Genomic DNA, 22,465 nt, shown 5'->3' on the forward strand with positions numbered 1-22,465 from the left:
TTCCCTGGAGGAGGACAAACAAAAGGAAATCTGTACCAAGTATCTAGTGATCTAAGAAGAGATCAAAGAGTGATAGTGTTAGAATTACCAATGATGAAATGCACACTTGTGCGCATTGCTCAGTACTATAGCAGGCATTCATTTAAGGGGAGTTTTTTTGCAGCATACAGCATTGAAAACACATGTCTAATAGGTGCATTCATTTTAATATGCTCATTCATTGAGCAGGCCTGATTAATTAGTGCGTGTCACCATCTGGTACTTACTGAGACTATTCATTTTTAAAATGTTGAAATTGTAGGGAATGTTGCACACCAATTAAGTTCCTTTTAATTGGATTATGTTAGTATAAAGTATTACTGGAGAAGGCCTTCATTGTGATTCAGCCAGCATCCATCTAAAGGAGACCCGCCAGCCTGAAATTACTTAGAACAAAGGGAAAATGCCTGAAATGCATGTTTATTACTATCTTTGTGCACTCCCCAAAGATGATGTCAACAAATAAGAGCCACAAAAATACTTCTGCATTTCAATGCAAAGTTCAGCTCCCCGACATGAGGAGATCTCAGCTGATTACTTCATTTTTGCACTGCAACTCTGAATCTGTCATCGTCTCCCTCTGACCTGGAAGATGAAATATGCTTTTGTGTCTGTTTGTTTGATGGCAACTTAACAGGGTCAGACTGAGCCCTCCTGTGTGCAGTTGTGTATCTGCTGAAATGAGGAGTATTATTGTCATTTACACAGAGTGATTCGGCCTTTAAAGCTGATAAACCATCTGAGCTGACTCAACCATTTAGTGAAGTATCACGATCTGCTGGCTGCAGCACCACAGTAGAAGCAGAACTTGTCTGTCTGTACTTGTTCCTGTCACTGACTCACTTGGTGAATTTTAGTTACTTAACGTCACTGCACTGCAGTGTTTCCGTGTATAAATTGTGAATAGGTAAGTTTACCAACTTACACAAAAAGGCTTTGAGATTAAATGCACAATGGTGATACCACGTATTTACTGTTAATGCTTTCTTTAGAAGCCTAATGCTGGTTTGTAGTTAACATCTGAGGTTGTTATTGCCTTGATTTTTGTGGAGATTGAGTATTTTCAAGTAACTTCTGTCATCTGAACTACTCATTTCAGAAGATCCAAGAGTTGTGCAGAGTAGACATTCCCTCCCATTCCTCAGCAGTTACATGGGCTGTCAGGGAAGCAGGGAAGTTATGGAAGAAAAGATATGTAATTGCTAGCAGCTTAAGAGATCTGATGTGTGACTGCCTGGATCTCTTGCTGACCTTTGTTTTGGAGAGTAGGGTAAAAATCTAGAAATGAACAATGGCAGAATATTTTTTTCTTGTTGTATTTGTGTACGTTTTCATTACTTTCACTGGACTCTGCTGCCCCCTACCAAGTTGCAGCCGCTGTTAGCAGCAATGGAAGCAATAGCCTGAACATGTGAGGAATGTTTTACATTTTTTTAATACTGAAAGAAAATTTCATTTCTGTTATCACTCATAATCACTCTCACGATAATTATCACTCATAATAGGGTATCTGTAGTTGAAACAGTCAATGTATTTTCTTTAAAGGGAGAGGAAAACATCAGAAAAATCACTATTAGTTGTACAGCAGTGAGGAAACTGCCTGAATTTTTTTTAGAATGCAGATACTTCTTTAGACGTATAAAGGTCACTATGAATTTAATTTGTAATAGAATAGGAGTGCTTCTGATTTCAAAGTATGGAAGTAGCACAATGTTGGAATTCTTTTGGTTGTTATCTTAAGATATATTTCCTCTTGTTTGAAGGTGCATGTTTCCTTTGTTCTAGCTGCAGGCAGTGTCAAAGCATGCTCCAGGGACTGTCATCCTGCAGGAGCCCAAGCCCACTGGAAACCCAGATGTAGTTCATAAACCGGAGAAGTCAGTGGCTCTTGTCCATTCCACAGACTGTGTCAAAAATCATATTAGAGAGTGTGGTTGTGATTAAACCATTTCTATTAGGTGTTGAAGAGCAAAAGATCTAAAATATCTATGCATGTCTTGGGTATCTTCTGTGGACAAGCTGTGTGTCTGCATTTACACGGACACATCAACATGTATTTTATTTTTAAGCTGAATTGCTGCAGGTGGTACTCCTGGGATGTGGGGTGTATGTTTGCACAGAGCTATGACCATGCTGTAGTTTTTACTCTGACTGGAGTGCTGTGTTGTGGTTCTGCTATGTTTCTGGTAGTTTGCATTCATATGTTGAGTGTAGTGCTCATTTGGGTTAGAGGAAAACTGACTAGTATCAGTGTATCAGAGTGAGTGCAGCCTGTGGTAAAACATAAAACTGTGGGCATATGAAGGTGTGCAATGGAGTGCTTTCCCATTTGTACCCCAACGTTCTTGGCAGAAAATGCTTAGCCTGGAAGGCCATAAAGCTGTCTGGTTTGTGATAGGATTCTAGAGCAAGTGCAGTTTACGCAGTTTCAGAGAAATAATATCACCCAGTTAAATCTTAAAAACCACACGCGTATGCACTAACCCTTTTGTTTAAATTATTTGGTCAGAGGTTTTATGTAATGGAGAAATATATTTTCCAAGAAAACATTTAGTTTAGATTCCCATTAGTGTAACTTTACGCCTTTTATTTGTTAAATACATGAAAAGGAGCTAACCAGAGTATAAAACTCTAGTGTGTGCGCTCTCTCTCTCTCTCTGATTTTAGGAGAATTATTTCTTAATGCAATTTTTCTGCTTACAATATACGGGCTTGCAAAGTGTTTAAACAACAAATCTTGGCAGAGATCAAAAACACACAAAGACATTTTACTCTGTATATAGAAAACAAAGGCTGAAAGTTTGGGCAGATCTCTATCTGGCAGACATTCTATCTCTTAGGTCATACAGAGAAAGCTTTTGGCACTGACTGTTTGGCAAAAAGCTTTGTCTGGAAACATATTTAGTCAGCGTATGAAATATGATAGCCCTGGTACCATGAATGTGTCTGAAGATACTCTAATAGAGTTAGACTTCAGCCCCATCTGGTGTTGGAACAGGATTGTTATATTAGAGTTTTCCAGCATACTACAGCCCTTTGCCAAAACACAGAGCAGTACGTGAGGAGACTGACAAATTCATACAAGTGTCAGTTTTACTAATGGTTTCTATTGTTTGCTGCACGGATGAAAACCAGTTGTGCCTGTGGTGAATTCCAGCATAGCAGTCCTGCTGCTGAGTTACTAACCACGGGCTCTAGAGAGCTGCATCTTTAACTGAATGGCTTTATTAATACCATTTCAGTGTACCTCTGTGATCAGCAAGTATACTTCCACCTGAAACCTGTAAGAATATAAAATTATTGATTTTCAGTGCCTGTGGTTGCAGAAGTTGTGGTGGACATACAGATTTTTTTACCTCAGTAAAATGTCTCCAATAATTTGAGTTATGTAACAGTGATGAAGAGACCAGACTTGTGGATTTGGCTTAGAAGGCTTAAGATCTTCAGGCAGTAATTCATGAAACTCTCAAATCATGGATACTCCGATGATGACTGTAAAGCCCAGGAGATTCATGTTTGGTTTTTACTTAGGGCTGATCATTTAAGGAAATAAAAAGGTTTACTCTGAAAGAGATTTTTCAATTGTTATTTTTGGAGGGGTTAGGTAGAAAAGCAACATGTGAAACAAAACAGGGACTAAAAATCCATAGCTTTGTTTTGAGTCAAGAAGAATGGTTTATTGCCACTATTGTAAGCTAAAGCAGAAGGAACAGTGACTTTCTGGAAAGGTTTCCCCAGCATTTTTATCTGACTTTTCCAGGATAACAGTCCAGCCTGTCCTTTCAACCAAAATACCTGTCCAGTTATACTTTGATGAAAAAAATGCTAAAATGGCAGAGTTTGGAATCGCTTGAACATATTTTGTCACTTAAGCTGAGCTCATTCACATTCAAAGCTGAAGCAAATTACCTCAATTGCATTTAGGAGAGTAAACATACTCTTACTTTCCTATCTCATGTTTAAGTAGTTATGTTGAAAGCAATGTGTGCTAATCTTCGGTTTTATATCCTCTTCCTAGCATTTGTTTTATTGGGCAAAATTAAAGGTCAATGGTCCTGAACTAGTCAAGAGAATTACTCTAAATTCTCAGTCATTGCCATTACTCTCTCTTTCTCTGCTTTCAGTAATACAGGGCTTAGCTGCCAAAGTTTTTATTCTTTATGTATGAGAAGAATGATAGTTGCAACTTTTTTTGCATTTCAGTTACACAGGCTTGTAAATTTAGGTAAAAAGAGCTAAGACATCAGCAAAAGGCTACTTATTCCAAGTTGTTCATAGAATGGAAAATGTAAGTATAATGATCAACCCGGTTTTTCCCCATTCTTATCCTCATTCTTTTTTGTGTTTCAGAATGATCACTGCTCAAAACAGTAGCCATACTAAGTGAACGGAGTGGAAACATATGGATGACATTCTTACCATGCACTGAACAGCACAGCATCAAGCGCAAAGCTCTGGGAAAATGTCTGCTTGCAACACTTTCACTGAACACGTCTGGAAACCTGGTGAATGTAAGAACTGCTTCAAGCCCAAAAGCTTGCATCAGTTACCCCCAGTGTCGGAAAAAAAAAACCTCTCACACGGAAATCTGAAATCCAATGCAAACCAAAGTAACAGCCATCGTGGGAGAAATACAGGAAATTTCCGACCACCTGTGGCAAAGAAACCCACTATAGCTGTGAAACCCACCATGATGGTAGTAGATGGGCAGGGTGTATGTGGCGAAATCAGCACACCGGATCATTGTGAGAATAAATCAGTGCCTGCAGGTTGGAACCGAAACAAAGCTGTCTTGAACAAAAAACCACTGAACAATAATAATGAAGATGAAATTGAAGGTTATAGCCATGTTCATAGGCCTTATGGCAACAATGATGGTGTAGGTAAGATACCAAATAACAATAATAATGGACTGACAGAAGTTTTGAAGGAGATTGCGGGTTTGGATGCCACACCTCAGCTAACTGGAAATGAAATGAACTCAAGAGAAACTTTCCTGGGAAGAATAAATAATTGTTATAAGAGGTCATTAGAAAGAAAGATCCCTCCAAGCTGCATGATGGGTGGAATGAAGGATTCACACAGTAAGCATGTTATTCTGAGTGGAAGCACTGAAGTAATAAGTAATGAAGGTGGACGTTTCTGTTATCCGGAGTTCTCTAGCGGAGATGAGAGTGAGGATGACGCGTTTTTTGGCAGCATGCAAGAAGAGCATGAGAGCTGGGATGAAAGTGATGAAGAGTTGCTAGCAATGGAAATTCGTATGAGGGGCCAACCTCGCTTTGCTAATTTTAGAGCTAACACCCTATCTCCTGTTCAGTTCTGTGTTGACAAAAAATGGAATACTGTACCCCTTAGAAACAAGTCTCTCCAGCGGATCTGTGCAGTAGATTATGATGACAGTTACGATGAAATTTTAAATGGTTATGGGGAAGAGACTGTGATTCTTTATGGGCAAGAGAGCATGCAGAGCATGGCATCTTCTGATTCTACATCTCCTGATTCGTCTTTGACAGAAGAGTCTCGCTCTGGAACAACTAGCAGTTCTTCACAGAAGCTCTGTAATGGAGGGTTATCTCCTAGTACTCCTCAGGACCTCAAATTGATTGAACCAGAATATGAAAGTCTTTGTGATAATCAACAAGTGAAGGATGTGTCAAAAACTCCCAGAAATGTTCCGAAAAGTCTGGAAACTCACAAGGCAGTCCTTGCGCTTCGGTTAGAAGAGAAGGATGGCAAAATTGCTGTGCAGACCGATAAGCAAGAGAATAAAAGTTCTTCAGATGTTGCTGGTCAAGCTGTAACTATTAATTTGGTGCCTGTGGAAGAGCAAGCTAAACCTTACAGGGTGGTGAATATGGAACAACCAGTTTGCAAGCCATATACCATAGTAGATGTATCAGCTGCCATGACCAATGAATGTAAGGAGAACCAGACTGAAACCTCAGAAACCAAAAATACATCATCTAACCCGAGCTCACCAGTAACTCCCGGCACGCCTGTTACATCCTCTGCAGCATCACCTGTACGAGTAAATGCTAATCTGAAAAAATCCAGTGCAATCAGATATCAAGAAGTGTGGACTTCTAGTACTAGCCCAAGACAGAAGATACCAAAGGTGGAGTTAATTGCTAACAGCTCTGGACCTTCTGTTCCTCCCAGGAAGACAAGCCACAAGTCAGCTCCTACTTCACCTACAGCTACAAACATTTCTTCAAAAACTATCCCAGTTAAGTCTCCCAATTTATCTGAGATAAAATTCAACAGCTACAATAATGCTGGCATGCCACCTTTTCCTATTATCATTCATGATGAGCCCACTTACGCTAAGAGTTCCAAAAATGCTATTAAAGTTCCTATCGTAATCAATCCAAATGCATATGATAACCTGGCTATCTATAAAAGTTTTCTAGGGACCAGCGGAGAGCTATCCATCAAAGATAAAACTACTAGTGTAATAAGCCACACATATGAAGAAATAGAAACAGAAAGCAAAATGACTGAAGCCATAGGAAGTAAACCCACTGAATGTTCCCAAGCGAAGGGGGTGACTAATAGCTCTGAATGCAGGCTGGGTTCTGTGGCTCAAAAGGTCCAAGAGTTTAATAGCTGTCTCAGTAAAAGTCAGATATCACCACAGAGAAGTCATAGTTCTGACCACAGCTCCCCATCGAGAGTTCAAAAGACAACACAAGAGCCTGCAGCAAAAATAGACATAACACCAGAGGCTTCTGTTGGCGGCAGCAGCAGTGGTAGAGAGAACGCAAGCACGGTGCTTTCACAGATTGTGGCTTCTATCCAGCCTCCGCAGTCTCCTCCAGAAACGCCTCAGTCTGGGCCCAAGTCTTGTAGCGTAGAGGAACTGTATTCCTTACCCCCTGATGCAGATGCTACTAAAAACACCCTGGTACGACCCAAATCTCTGTTTACATCCCAGTCTGAAATAGAGTCATCCAAGACGGTGGAAAACACTGCCGTTAAAATGCAGAAAGACTCACTTTCACAGCCAGTTACCACTCACTCTCCAAAGCCAGTGAGAGCCACGCCAAATACCACAAGTCCCAAAACAGAGCAAGCGCCGCCGTTTCCTCCTCCACGGTCCACTTCGTCACCCTATCATGCAAGTAACTTGTTGCAAAGACATTTCAGCAATTGGACCAAACCAAACAGTCCCACCAGGTCGACAGAGGCTGAGTCAATCCTTCATTCAGAAGGTCGGCGAGCTGCTGATGCGAAACCCAAACGCTGGATATCATTTAAGAGCTTCTTCCGCCGCAGGAAAACCGACGATGAGGAAGACAAAGAGAAAGAAAAAGAGAAAGGAAAATTGGTGGGTCTTGATGGAACTGTCATACATATGCTCCCCCCTCCTCCAGTTCAACGTCATCACTGGTTCAGTGAGGCCAAGTCAGACTCCAGTGAGAAGCCGTCGATTGTTTTCATGTATAGATGTGAACCGGCACAACCTGAACCAAAGGCTGATCTTCAGAACAAGAGTGGAGTGGAGTCTGCCATCGCAGAGGCACTAGCAAAAGACAAAGGAGAAACCCAGGAAAAGTCTCCAGAGAGCTCTGAACAGAAAATAGCGAGTCATTCATCACCAGCTCCGATTCCCAAGAAAATCCCCAGGTATTATAATCAGCTTATCTTTTTTAGTCAATTAGTTGTGAACTATCCTGTACGTACTGCTGAAAAGGGGAGAAATTAAGGAGTTTTATTACATTAAGTGTAATTTTTTCAAAGTATATTTGCTTTAGGTAACTTAAAGCATATTTTTAAAAATTTTGTGTTATATTGGATATCAGAAAAGACTAAAAAAAAATTACTAGAAACAGTACCTGATATTTGGAGTTTGCATTGCAGGTTCACTAATATGTCGTAATAGACAAGTTACATTGAATCAGATACATTTTCTGGAATTTCTAGTTTATGCTATACGTGACTAAAGAATTTCTCCACAGAAACAGAAGGAAACTATCGAAAAGTGTAATAGAAATTAAAAGATCTGTGACTGATAAAAGGTGGTATGCTAACTTTATCTCACATACCTAAGAATACAAAGGATGCTGATTAACTTGGTGCTACACTGCAACATCACTGCAGCACTCCCAAAATAAACCATGTAAAAAAGTAAAAATAGAATTAGATTATCTATAAAATAATCTATCTTTAGCGATGAATATACTTTGTCCCCTAACAGTATTGGATTCTGTAGAGCTGGTCACTCCATTTCTGCCTGACAATTTTGTTCAGTGATTTCATTTTTAATTTTTTTAAAATCAGAGTTTACTAAAATGATTCATTGTTTCAATTTCTGTGAAAGTATTTGGCCGGTAGTTCATGGTAGTTGAACATTTTAGGTCTGTCTCTTGGTTTAAAGGTTACACGTGCTTTCTTGGTTGTCTCTGAACACAAAGAACCATGTTTAGTTCCAGATAGGCATTGTTTTCAACATACCACTGAGTTCCTACAGCTCATGACAGTGCATAACCTAAGAGGGCTGCAGACATTCGTTGCAGTTGGTCACGTGGGCATAGTATGCATTTCAGTGAGTACAGACCACAGCGCTGGATGTATTAGAATATGTCTTCCAATGTTGTTATACAAACCAATTCCAAAATAGCTTCAAACTTGCATTATTTAGTTCATTATAACAATAATCTAGTGGTAGGAAATGAAAAATTTTGTAATGTTTGAGCTATGTGTGAGCCTCAAAAAAATGTATCATGGCAGTGTTCTTTGTTTTTCTTTCTCCATTGTCTATACAAGAAAGTTGCAGTGATTTTTAGTTAAATGGTTTTAAAGTTGACTTAAACTAACAGAAATCTGTGTGAGCATGGTTTGAGTTTACCATAAACTGATTCCTGTTTGTCTTAAAGTAAAATAACTATGTCTTAAACTAACCAAGAGTGACCATTTGCATCAAATGTAATTAAATCACTTTTATATCTTATCTTGGGAACACTGATACAGCATTTTCATGAAGATCAGGACTACTTTTCAGACTGCCTTTTGTCAGATGTGGACAGCTTTGGGTTTTGTAATGTAAGGTGGTGATAGGGTTTGTCATAGTATGATATAAAGCTGGTTTCTGTAGATTTCCATTCAAACTAATTGCCCCAAATACAAGATAGGATGGTCTCCAAAACCTTAGTGTACTATCTGTTTCTGGAGAGGTGGATGAATTGCAATCTCAGGGTCAGGAATTTTATTTCGAAAAAGAACAAAGTACATGAAAAATAAAAAATAGTATTTAAAAAAAAAATCCCAGTACAAATTGTGGGTGTGAGTTTCAGAAACATTAAGCACTTTCACAAAGTATTAAAGTCAGTAGGAGCTGTAAGCACTCAGCATCTCTGTAAGATGTACAGTACCACAATAATACAGGGGTGGGGGCAGTGACAAAAGGGGGTGTCCCTGCATTTACAGTGCATATTGCAGTTTAAGGCTGAAGACAGTGGGGAATGTACCCAAGGCTAGAATAACCCTTGATACGAGTCTAGTCTCTCTAGACTTACCCTAAATGAAATGGGGAGAAGTAGGCAGCTTTAGAGAGCAAGTTAAAGAACTGGAGAAGTCTGTGCTCTCCACCCCCTTTTAGAGGAACCCATTTGTTCTGTTATCTCTTGGGGAACCTAGAGAAAATTAGGTTGTACCAACATTATTTGGGTTTTTAGCAGCATTGCCATCATCAGCAGATTCACTTGATCCCACCTCCTTGGTGCCCCACTCTGGTGCTGGCAAAGCAGTTCATGTGGTCGCCTGTGGTGAACCAGACTGGGGAAGTGATCCAAGTGTAAAACAACTTTGCAGTTAATTTTCAGCCAGATCAATTCGCTGATCTGACAGGGGAGCCAGTCAGGAAGGAGCAGCTGCTTATCTCGGTGGTAAAAGGGCAATTAATGGCTGCAGTCATAGGTGGCACTTGTTCTTAGACTACCTAGAGATGGTGCTATTATAATGTTTTTGATTTTTGCACTGTTACTGGAATACCTTCTGCCATTACTGTTGAAGGCAATTGGTTATTCTGTTCTGTCTCATTCACTTATTCCAAAAAGTATGTTTACTCTTTATTTTTCTGCAAGTCATGATGATATCAGCTAAAACTATATCTTGCAATTTTCCTTGGTGAAAATTGGCATTTTCCAAATGTTAGAATTGGAATTTCTTCTTTCTAACAATATTGTTCTATGGTTTCTACAAATTTCAAAGAAAATACACTGAGGTGCTGAGAAACACATTGTGGGAACACTGGACAGTGGAAATCCTTTATCCTTCAGGAGTTACATTTAGTTACCTTGATGCAATTTGATGCCTTAAGTTATTTTGGTTTTTACTTAATTTTTGTTAAAGAGACCAAGTGAAACCTTATAATGCCAAAAAATGAAGTGGGTTTTTTTTGTTTGTTTAAGGATTTTAGCTTTTGTTTTTAATATCTCAGTAGGTGAGAATCAGGATTGTCAACTTCCATTTTTGCACAAGCAGGAGACATAACAGACAAGGCTGTATTTGTTTTGTGTTAACTCTTCAGGTATTAGTAAGAGATTAGTGTTAATTCAGGCTAAAATATGTGCATGGAAAAGATGTTTAAAAACTTCAGTTAAGCTTGCAAAGACTTAACTTTCCTAACTCAAAATGCCAGCGACAGTAAGCTCACTGAAAAACCAAACTGATGACCTGGAAAATAAACAAGTTTTTAAAATGTCAGATTACTTGGCGGGGAGGGTGGTGTCTGGAAATCAAATTAAATTAAGCTAGAATATTTCCTTACTTTGCAATGGATTACAAAGCTGCTAAAGATGATAACATAACTACAAAACAGGGCTGAAAGTATTTAGTTATCACTAGAAAGGTCAGTTTTTCCCTTTGAACAGCACTTGCAAAATACTCAGTTCTTTTCAAAGCTGAAAACTATCTCTGTTATACAAAAGAACTTGCTTTTGTTTTATCCATGTGATTGTTTCTTTCTGTTTGATGCCAGGATGGTGGTTCAAAAGGAGCTAGCAAATACTCACGTATTAAATTTACCAAAAATTTGTAGATAACTTTTTGCTAAAAAGCAGCACTCACATCAGCTTTTATCATTAATTGGAATGAAAATCAGGTGTTCTTAGAACACCTGTAGTTCATGATGCAGCAGTTGGTTCTCAGGCAAAACCTAAAATTGACCTCTAAAAAGAGAACATGATGATATTTTTGGCCCAAGTCACTGTAATTGATGAAGGTGGTACAGCACAGTGTGGAGTCCACTCAGAAGTTTAAAAAAGATATTCTTCAAAGGCTTTGTTATCTAGTGGATCAAACTGTGGCTGTTGGAGTTTCAGAAGATAAAGGTTTCTCTTCTTCATTGAAAGATCACTGCTTATACCCAGTAGCAGCTTTTTAAATTGAGACGTTTCCTGAAAGAAAACTGCAGCACGGCCTTCTGATTCTTCCTTTCCTATCTTCATAAACCACATCAGAGCTGAACTACAACCTCATTCAGCACTGTTTTAGATGGCAGTGCCTTTGTAAATCAAGGTACAACTGATTTGTGCACAGCTATTTCCATTTCAGTTATGTATTAAACTGAATAGTTTCCTTTCATAGCTACAAGTCAGCCATAACTTTCCTTTATAGGATCTTTGGGCCAGTCTTGGATGAACTAAAGATAAAACTGTATGTTTACTGAAATACTTCCTTCAAGTAGTGAGGTCTAGATATTCATTCCATTCTGCTTTAGATAAGATAGCATTGCTTCATAGCTAAAATTGGGATTACCAATCTAATTCCTAAAATGATGTTAGTCAAAGGGATTTGAGTTCATAGTGGACAGATATGAGTTCCATTGTTCACACCTACAGAACATCACTATCCTGTTGTATCTTGCTTCCAAAAGGAGTGAAATTCTTACACATATTTTAAAGTTTTGTTTTGAACGTTTTTCTTAAAAGCCATGCTTCTCCATTGCAGTTACACACTACATCATCAACTGGTGTTCTTTTAAGGCTATTTTTTGTTAAAATAGCCCCTCAGCATTTCACTGGACACTTTCATGGGCTCTGTACTTACCAGAGGACATAGATATCAAAGCTTTTGGAAATGTCTTGTTATCCTTTAAATCTTACCCCAGTGCCACACTCATAGTACAAATAGTTCACCTTGAGTAACTTCCAGCCAGATTGTTGCTCCTTAAATTAACATAAATGTCAGTGACAGATGAGAAATTTTTAGAAAACTGGCCAAAAACTTGCACAGTTCTGTCCTGCCATGGAAGTGCTTCAGTAGTGTAAGTGATCCTCAAATGCTTTTTGTTGTGCTGATTGCCTTGAGGTTGCTGATGACTGTTCAACACTGTTTGCTTTAAGTTACAGTAAGCCAAATGTGACCTCAAAAATCTGAGTTAGGCATTGAATTTCCACAATACAGGCAATGGAGAAAGACAATTCCAGTGAGGTGAGTTAGAGCACCAAGACTTAAAAGGCCCCGAATGGGTTATTTCTTCAACGGGTTTTTTTAGTATTTTCTGTTATGCCACTAACTGTTATTTAAGGAAAAAAATAGAGGTGACTCTGGGGCTAGGGGTGTGCCACAGTGCACATCGTCTGTGGCGTGGACCTCGAGAACCTGGACAGTGTAGGGAATGGAGCTTACATGTAGGCTTTCTTGATTCCGTGGGACAGGAGCCATGAAATTACTCGGAGTGCTCTGTATATCTAGAGGAATAAGAATGCTCTAACAGGTTACGCAGTAAAAACAACCGGAATCATTGTTCCTCAAAAATGTAGTCATATATTAAGATCAGGATCACATCCAGAGACAGGCAGGAATAACCACCACTGCCACATTCCACCTTCTCATTGTCATTGATCCAATCCTGCAGATTCCACAGCTGCTTCAGGAACTACTTGAGAAGAGAACAAAATCTTTTAAATCACAGGAGGGCTCTGTTTAAAACAAAGTCCTTCCCAGTTTAAAGGACCTCGTGTAAGTCTTAAGGTGAGGTTCTCACCTGAATCCAAAACCTTTTAAGCGTAGCTTGCGTAAATTGGTGAGGAGAATTCAAGCTGAAAAGAAAATTCTTGCTTGAGCAAGTCTACTGAAATGGGAGAAATCCTCACCTTGAAAAGTTCAGGTGGAACTATCAACTTCCCCTTCTCCCCAAATCTATCTTGATTTGCTTTTTTCTAGATATCAGCAAGGTTTACTTACCTTAACAATGTCCAACAGTGCTTTTAAGAGCATTAACCATCTGTCTTACCCTGTTTCATCAATGAAAAACTTTTGTGAGATTTTTCTCTAGAACATCTCTATGCTAACAGAATTGGAAATGATACATGTTCATTAAGCAAGAAGTTTGGTAACATTTTATGTGAAGATTTGTAAACACCAAGGGCTGTTAAAGAACAAAGTAGAAGGGATTTTACCATTTATTACTTTATAAATCTAGTTTAAGAAATGGTACATCGTGTATAATTGTCCTTAACTCCTCTAATACAGTCTGTAAAATGGAAAGACTGAGAACTTAAGATGGATAAAGAAAAATGTCTTTTTTATAATGCACAGTCTATCTGTGGAACTCATTGCCATTAAGTTTCGCTGACACTAAAGAGCTTAGCAGGATGTCTTTACTGGATTATCAAATGTATTCCCTTTATCCATGCAAGCATCACATTATACAAGATTTTAAAAGAAAAAGGAATATAAATTTTTATGCTTCAGGACTAAGCCAACTTCTAAATAATAAGAATTAGTAATAAACTTTATAGCTTAGTTATTTCAGATTGTCATTTGAGAAGTTTCTTTCACTTTCCTCTTTAAGTGACTATTTGTGGCTAATGGTGATAATAAGGAACTGAACTGCATGAGCCCCACTGCAATGGGTTTTCTGTACCCATAATCTACTCTGAAACCTGGGCATTGATCATCTTTGCTCAGTGTTTTGCAGAAATAAAGTGGTCTGTGTTCTGAGTAGAAGTTCCTGTGTAAGGTGGCCTTTGACCGCCCTCAAGCCATTAACCTCTCTGCATTTTTCCTCAAGGATTATTCAGTCAATTTAGGCTTTATATTAGCTTTATTAGCTTAAAAGTGTAGGGCCTGAGGGGATCTCAAAGGGATCTCTTTGAAACTAAATATATCTACAAGTTACACAGATATTTATTTTTTTGTGTAAAACTAAGTCATCTTCCTTGTTGGACTCTCTTCTCAAACTGTATGACTACCACTGATTATTGCTTTGCTGATGTCCACTCAGGGAGATCAGAGTCTCAGCTGGGTCTAAGGCCACATCCAGCTTCTCTCTGAGTTTCTGTCACTGATTTCCACCACTTGGATTTATGTGCTGTCTTACACAGAACTGTACTCCCTCAGCTTGACCTCTAGATCTGACCCTAATTCAGGAATGCACTCTCAGAATCACTTCTTGTAAGTGACTTACAATCATTTCCACTTTATCTCCCTCATATTCATTGCTGTTTATTAATCACTCTGAGAAGGCATGCTCTGAATAGAGGAAAATACAGGTCACACAATAGCTGATTCCACTGTCCTTACAAAAATGAACACTGCACAGGCTGCTCTCTGGATTCTTACTGTTCCCAAAAGACCGAGGCAAGTTAGACCACATCATCTTTTGGCTATCCTCCAAAAACTGTGAAGAAGAGCCTGAGGGAAGGAGTTAGGGGCATTCGTCCCTGCAGGAAAAACACTTTTTAAACAATTTTGAGTTTGTGCACATATGAATGACAAGTATGTGAATTCAGTGGGATGTTATCTGAAGGACAGTCATTTTTATGGCAAGTTTTTTTGCTGCACATAATCTCAGCTTCTTAGGAAAACAAACGTGTTCTCTGTGTGCAAAGGGCTGCTCCCTCCATTAACTGAGTAGTTGTTTCAGCCACATGTGCCCGAGGAGCAGTTCTCAGGTAGTTCATTTCTTATGAAGTTTGTTTTTGAAATAAAAAAGTGGAAAGAATAAGGCTTGGACAGAGGAGGCTGCGCCCACTATGGTAAAAGCTAAATCTGTGCTCTTATGCAAGGCATCAAAGAATCCATCCTGGCAAAATATGTATAAATATCCCAAATAAGGAGATAGCTTTAAGTATCACTTGCTATCAACAAGTAGATACAAAGTTACCAGGCTTTAATGGTTCTAATTTCAGAGCTGTTTATCAGCTGCTCTACTTTTCTCAAAAACTAGTTGTTTTAACTCTTTAGACTATTTCATGAAGCAAAAGCAACTGGGAATTTGGTTCTTGTAGCTTACAGAGTGAGGATGTTTTCGCCTTTTGTTCCTTCTGTGTTCTGTCGGGTTGGCATTTTGCTCGTTGAGTCACTGCACTGCGGACATATGCTTGATCTCTCCGTCTTCACTGTTAAGATACAGGGAGCATTTCCTCACAGATTTCATGGCCTGACATCTAATTGCTGTGCTTTCAAATGTATTAGATTCAGACTCTAAAACTGGTTGGAGTACAGATTTGAGATATTCGCTTACTTTTAACAGTAGGTCAGTCTAAGTTCCTAAAACTCCTCTTGAAATTTGAACCTGCTTTTCCTTAACTAATTAACATGACTAAGACCATAGTTGTCATACCAAAACAGTGATGTAGTAGACAGTGAGCTGTTTTTCATCCACGAAGGCACTGGAAGAGTTAAGAAGGCAGGGCTGTAACTGACTGGTTGCCTGGGGCGCTTTGGCAAGTCCCTGGGACCAACCCCCTAAGGTAAACATTAAGGTGCAGTAGGTGTATCACTCTGTGCAGAGTTCAGCCCTGTTGCTTACAGCTTGCACAACTTGTAGCACATCAGAACACTGTGGAATCAATGGCTCGCCAGAGTTTCAAGACATGATTAAAAGACTCAAGAAGGCCCTGAAAGAATTTCCTTTAATGGGGAATTGTGTGAGTGAGTACAGTGGGTGAGTTGGTATTTTTTTCTTTCTTCCCTTCTAGCTGTTGGTTTACTTTGGCAAAATGCTTCTGAGCTGAGGTTTAGTGTATGAGCTTGCATGTGTCTGGTTTGGAGAATGAGTCTGTCCTGTACCTCACCAATCGATACTAAAAAATTACTTTGAGATATGATAATTCCTGGTTTGTGGCAATGACAGACTGTAAAGCTGTTAGAACCTATTTCTTCTTAAAGAAAACATTCTTATTGAGGAATGCAGGTATGTATATGATTTACAGCAACTACAAGTCTTTAGTTTAATTTCTCATCATCTTGAGAGCCTTGTTACTGCTTTAATTTTATGTATGCTTTACTCTGAAATTAGGTTAACTTTTTAATGTTAATATATTTATGACACATGGAATGTTCTTCACACCATTCCTATGCATGGTACTAAAAATGAACAAAAAATTTTATGCTGATTAAAGATTACATCTTTTTGAACTTATGCCATTTTTTCTCTTTTACTAACAAGTCCTAATGAGTTTTGTTTGTATCGGCCTGCAGTTAAAATTCATGAGTCTGAGTAGAAACAGCATGTGCGTGCTGCACCGTATATGGGGTCTTGTGTTATGCAAAGTATTGGCATGTTTTAATCTTTGTAGTCTGGGATTGCTAGGAGATTGTGTATCATGATTTTCAGTATTTTGGCTTTGGCATAGAGAGACACATGCCTATAATTTATGTTAACTCTTTGAGGATATAATCTCTCCACTACAAGGATTTGTATTACAGAAACTCAGCTGCTCTATTTGAAAATACATAATTTTTGTTTCTGTTCATCAGAAGTTATATTAGGTTTTAAATCTTTACCACAAAAATTAAGTATCTGTACAAATATATGATGTGATCATCTTCTGAAGGAAGTGCATTACTCCTATCCCTTTTGGAAGTCACAAGTACTTAAAATTCCTGCTGTTCTATTTGATCAGGCTGTAATAATGAGAACTAGTGAACAGGACATGGGCTCTTGAGATTTGGCCTATAATGAGTATTTGTTTCTGTGAGTGAGAGAGCATAAAGGCACAAAAATATTTTTGCTCTGACATGTTTTAATGTGGCATATTATTGATAATTGCTGCTACATTTTCAGTAGGATTTGGGGTTTTTTTAATAAACCCGAACATTTTTTTATATATATATATATATATAAAAAATAATTTTTAAATCATACTGCTATAAATATATCCATGGAAAATGATTGAATCCATGATTTTCACAGTTTTGTGCTGTAAGTCATCACAGTTTGATTAAAACTTCATAGTTAATACCAAGCACAGAAGAATGTCTTTATGGCCTTCTGCAATTGGCCTAATGCAGGTGGATTTTCATCCTGGAGAATTTTATATGGGAAATAGATTACTGGCTTAGATGAGCTGCTAGTCTGTTTCCCAAAGTGTCAGTTCCCACAACCCTACTAGTATATGAAAATGTATCATTAAAGTTTTATTCATTTATTAAGACTTTAACAGCCCCCTTGCCATGCCTGGGTATTGTTGATTAAAGCAAAATTGTTCTGATTGGCAAAAAGCACCTTATGTCCTATGAGTCCCCCATGTTTTATGCAGAATCATCCCCGCATATATATGCATACATACATTCCCTGTAGTCAGCTGTAAAATATTTTATTATCCCTTTTGTATGAAAGGCATGAACTACTACATGTTACTATTTCAGTCAAAAGTTGTTGTTTCTCATTAAGGAAAATAAATATTGCAGAGATTTCTTACAAAAAGGAGGGTGAAAGGAGCTTATTTCTTTACCAGTTCATTCCCTTTCCTGAAGGTATTTAATGCCTAATCTGGTATTTTGCCAGTAGGATCTAGTACCCAGCTTTGGTCTCCAGGTGATTTTGTTTTATTTGTTTCAGTCAAGTGCCCGATGATACGACACTGGAGGATTTGTCCCCTCGTGTTCCTAGAGCTGTGTTTGTGAAGCAGGACAATGGTGGCAGTGCCTCAGTCATCCCAGTATCATCTGTCCGTGTCCCACAAGGGGAGGAAGAAAAGGAAGAAGCTTCAAATTCTCCTGACTTAAATCCCTGCAGTGCTACATACAGCAATTTAGGTAAGTGGATTCTCATAGAAGAAAATTTAAATTAGATAAGATTTTGGATCCCTTTCCAGGCTGTGAAGAACCTGAACGACTGAATGTCCTGAAGGTACTGCACAGTCTATTCAACTATCACTGAATTCCTGACCCATATTAAAAAGTTACATAGATGCAAGGCTTCTCTGGAAGATAAGTGAGCCAGACAAATAAGCATTTCCCAATATATAGTATCAATATTGTCAGCCTAATTTTCTAAAGCATTTTGATTTGAAGTGCTGCGAATTTAGGATACCTACAGCCAGATTTTCTAGAAGAACGAAAATCCCATCTTTATTTATGTTCAAGAATATCTGAATGCATGTTTTTAAGTAACGCTCCAATCCTGTAAGCACACCAACATACTAAGCATTTGGACAAGAGTAAACTGACTGCATTGAGATGGCTCACAAATACAGAGGTTTGACATGTCCACACAGGTTTGAGGGATCAAGGACTAAATTTTAAACCCTCAGGTGCATACATTTCTTAGACATTTAATGATATTGTTGCATTTTTTGGCTTAAAGGTGAATTAGTTGTGAACTTATTAGCATGTTCTGCTAATGAAACATTAATTAGGTATTGATTATAAAGCATAAAGAGGAAAAACATCCTGCCCAAGAGTGAAACTAACATCTACCAAGAAATTATAACTTCAAGGAGGAAAACTAAAATTTTTTTTTATGGTGGAATTATTCAGAGATCTAATGAATTATTTTCAGTTCACTGAGGTATATGTATGTATCTGTATCTACATATTTTCTGTATTTAGAACATAGCTACATTACAAATAGAATCCAGGCAGTAGATCTAGCTACATCAAAATATTTATAGCATGGCTAGCCCATGTTCCTAACCAGACTGACATATAAAAGGATCAAGCTACGGTATCATTTAATGTATGAAATATCACTTACTCCTCATGGTGAGATAGCTATTTTTCAGCCAGAGTGCTCAAGCAGTCAAGGGATTACTTGTATTTCATAGCCAAAGTAATGATATTGTGAATCTTCTGTTTAAACCTTTACTCAATTTAGCTCAATTTTCTTATGTAAGATATTACACCTGATGGCAGCTGCTTCATCATACAGTTAGATGCGCTGCTGAGATCTATGGATCTCTGTCCTTTCCACAGCATCTCACAAACTGGGAGTAGTAAACTCATGGGAAACATAATGAAATACCATTGAACACTGGAACAGGTTGCCCAGAGAAGTGGAGTCTCCATCTGTGGAGATACACAAAACCTGCTGGACGTGGTCCTGGACAACCTGCTCCAGCTGACCCTGCCAGAGCAGGGAAGGTTGGACTTGATCATCTCAGGAGGTCCCTTCCAACCTCAATGCTTCTGTGATTGTGCAATCACTTCCCTCAGTCATTGTTTTTGTCAGTGTTGTTCCTGTGTGTGAATGCTCCTTTGTAAAACCGTATAAAACTGAACCCCTTAGCATTTTATTCAAAATCTTCTCGTCATCCTTGGGTCATTTTCAGATTTGTTGTCACCAAAGTAAATTTTAGGTATGAAAGAGTTAAATTAACTTTTAGGCTTGACTTGGTCTGGTTTGGCAAGCTTGCTGCTTGTTGTTAAAAGCAATGCTACCCTAAATGGCACTGAGTTCTCTGGCTGCTGCTCAAACTTTTTTCTGGTTTATTCGAGCTACCTCACTTTCTAATTCAGATAGCCATCAAGAGATGACTAGGTTGGGATATAGAACAATTCCTACTTGTTTTCACATCTTAAATCACCTAAGCACCAAAATCATATATTTTGTAGAATTAACAATTACTGATGTGCGTGAATGAAAGGCTAAACACGAGACTATATAATTGTTACATCACATTTGACTCCTGCTTCAACTGCAGTTGTATCTACAGTTACATTTTACAGCTACATACTATAGTTTGTACTTTGTAAAATATATCATGTAAACATCACAATCTGCAGCATAATGCACAATGTTAACTTTTTTAAAATAATCTAATACACTTTCTGGTTTTTTGTTGAAAAGCAGATAATACTATGTCCTTACTTTGATAAATGTCTAATCTCCAGTTGTGACATGTCACATGAAATTTTATGAAGAGAAATAATGGCAAGCTTTGGTAAATTTCCATCTGTAGTCAGCAGTAGTTTATAATCAGGTACTGTTCTCAAATATATTTGGTTTTGGCCTTCTGCTCCCACAGGAGTTGTCCCATCATCAGTTTACAGTCCTGCCCACAAAAACTGCAAGTGTGCCAGTAAGTATTTGTCAGGGTCTAAATTGCACATGCAACATTTGAGAATAGCTCATCTATAAAATAGGGGCTGTATCTGTTAGTTGATCTAACATGTGAAATCATACATCTAGGAATTTAAAAACAAAAAATGCAGGCAAACAAGATGGAGGATCCCCTCTGGAAATCAGATACAACATAAAAGACTTGGGGTTTTTAGGAATCCTGAGGTCCCACCATGATGATAGGCTAAAAGAGTGCAGTATGTTCCTGGGTGTATAAACAGCAGGAAACTTCAGCAGGAGTTGAGAGGTTATGTGTATCTCATTTTCACCCTGCAACTGCCATGGCCACAGTCAAGCCCTGATGATCACAGTTTAAGAAGAACATTTTAAAAAAATTGTACAGGTTCTAAAGGGCTTTGAAAATGCCTATTTTGACAGGCACGTTATAGTGACTAATTCAAGAAACTGAATCTGTTTAGCTTATCAAAGAAGCAGAGTCTGACTTGATCAGGGTGTGGATGCTCATGTGTTGTTCATGCAGAACTGTGATGAGGGATACCTTTGGTATCAACTATCAAAAGATTTAGCAAAATTCAGTGGCTGCCAGATGAATCTAGATGCAGAAACAAATGTTCAAATGTGTAAGGTAAGGCCTGGATGTTTCTTTTTTAAGGTGTGACCTTATTCTAACAGAATTTAATTCAGGTAAGCCCTGTAGTTTATGATAAGGAAGACAATAGAGTAGATTATTAAAATCCTTGCCTTTACAAATATTTAAATTTTTCTATTGTTGTCTGAATTTGTTGGGAAAATTGACTTGATTGAATTTGTATTGCTCTAAGTAAATTAAGACAGTCTCAATATACTCAGGATTGTATTTCTATCATTTAAAAAAGAATTGGTTATTTTAGTATGAGCTATTTTCTCCTTACACCCAAAGAAAAGGTGAAAAAAGGAGGCTAAGTTTCTAGGTTTTGTGATTGCTGACACTGGAATAAATCCCAGATCACAGCATCTGCCATGGAGTATCGCCTCAGTAAGTTAGATCAGGGCAGTGTGCTTTAGCCAGGCTGTAAATAAGGTAATGATATCATTGTTGACTAAAACCAACAGTTCAGTGACAAACAGTGATTATAGTATCAGTCTGATACATTTTTGTATCTTATATAATTAGTACAGGTAATATCTTTAACATGGTGTAATGGAGGATGGGTAGCAAGACCTGACAAGTCACCAAGGCAGACAACCTGATGCATCTGAAGTTTTTATTTATTTAGCACCTGCAGCCCATCTCACTATATTTCTGTGCACAGTCTCAAAGTACTGGTGAGAAACTGGAGGTGCATCATGAGTGTTACTTAACCAATGTTAGCTTTCCTTTCTGTTATATGTATGATCATTCTGGTAAGATTTTTATCTATTAAACTAACAGTAAATGTGTAAACAGCTGAGTAGAATACAGGACTAACAATCATGTTCGTGTAAACCTGTACTGAATAATTTTATAGAATAGTGTTGTACACGTACTGTGTTTGTTGGAATTGGGGCTGTGAAGCATGCTGGTTGCTTTTGCAGTGGCTGCAAGATACATTTATGCATTTGTGGGTTTTTTCATGGTTTGATTATTTTTATCAGTCAGAGTAAGAGTTTTATTAAGGAGTCATGTATTTTGTACTGGTATTAAAGCTCAGTATAATTGATCTGCTACTTATTAAGGAGTGATGTATTTTGTACTGGTATTAAAGCTCAGTATAATTGATCTGCTACTTAAACAGAGAAATCTTTTCCAGGCTCTGTATTATAATAAAAATGCAGATTGCAAAGGATGATCAATATCCAAGTACAAGGGGGGAAAAAAGTACTAGGACAAGGATAGAGAAGGGGAATTTGTATAGTGGAGGTGGCCAACATATGGACTTAGTGAATACTTTAATCAGCCTTTATAACTTTGTAATGTGAAATGGAGATGTACTGACATGAGAATTACTGGGGCATCTGACTCCATTCCTGGCTGTGGGGAGAAACAGATCAGCAGAGGGTGGACTGCTCCAAGATCCAGCTAGGTGATCAGCCCAGCCCAGCCCTGTTTCCTGCAGACACGTAAGAACAGCTCGAAATTCCTCTTTCTCGCTGGTCTCCACTGTAGAGAGTCCACAGTTTTGATTTTAGATCTCTTGGGGTTTTGAT

At 38.2% G+C, this 22,465-nt stretch overlaps 1 protein-coding gene across 6 annotated transcripts in view; it reads left to right on the top strand.

The window, feature by feature from the left end:
* PEAK1 (pseudopodium enriched atypical kinase 1) overlaps positions 1-22,465 on the top strand; it is a 123,287-nt gene that overhangs the window by 78,264 nt on the left and 22,558 nt on the right. For 5 of the 6 annotated variants that reach the window (XR_012624939.1, XM_074838083.1, XM_074838082.1 and 2 more), the window contains 3 exons: positions 4,390-7,668; positions 15,821-15,937; positions 17,837-18,033. Coding sequence is in view for 5 of the 6 variants with exons in the window: in XM_074838083.1 (XP_074694184.1) it covers positions 4,502-7,668; positions 15,821-15,937; positions 17,837-18,033 (3,481 nt within the window). In the remaining variant the exon portion in view is untranslated. The remainder of the gene's footprint in view (positions 1-4,389; positions 7,669-15,820; positions 15,938-17,836; positions 18,034-22,465) is intronic. The other variant, XM_074838087.1, reaches the window with a different exon arrangement.

This window comes from Strix aluco, chromosome 12 (assembly GCF_031877795.1).
Source record: "Strix aluco isolate bStrAlu1 chromosome 12, bStrAlu1.hap1, whole genome shotgun sequence".
Taxonomy (NCBI): Eukaryota; Metazoa; Chordata; class Aves; order Strigiformes; family Strigidae; genus Strix; species Strix aluco.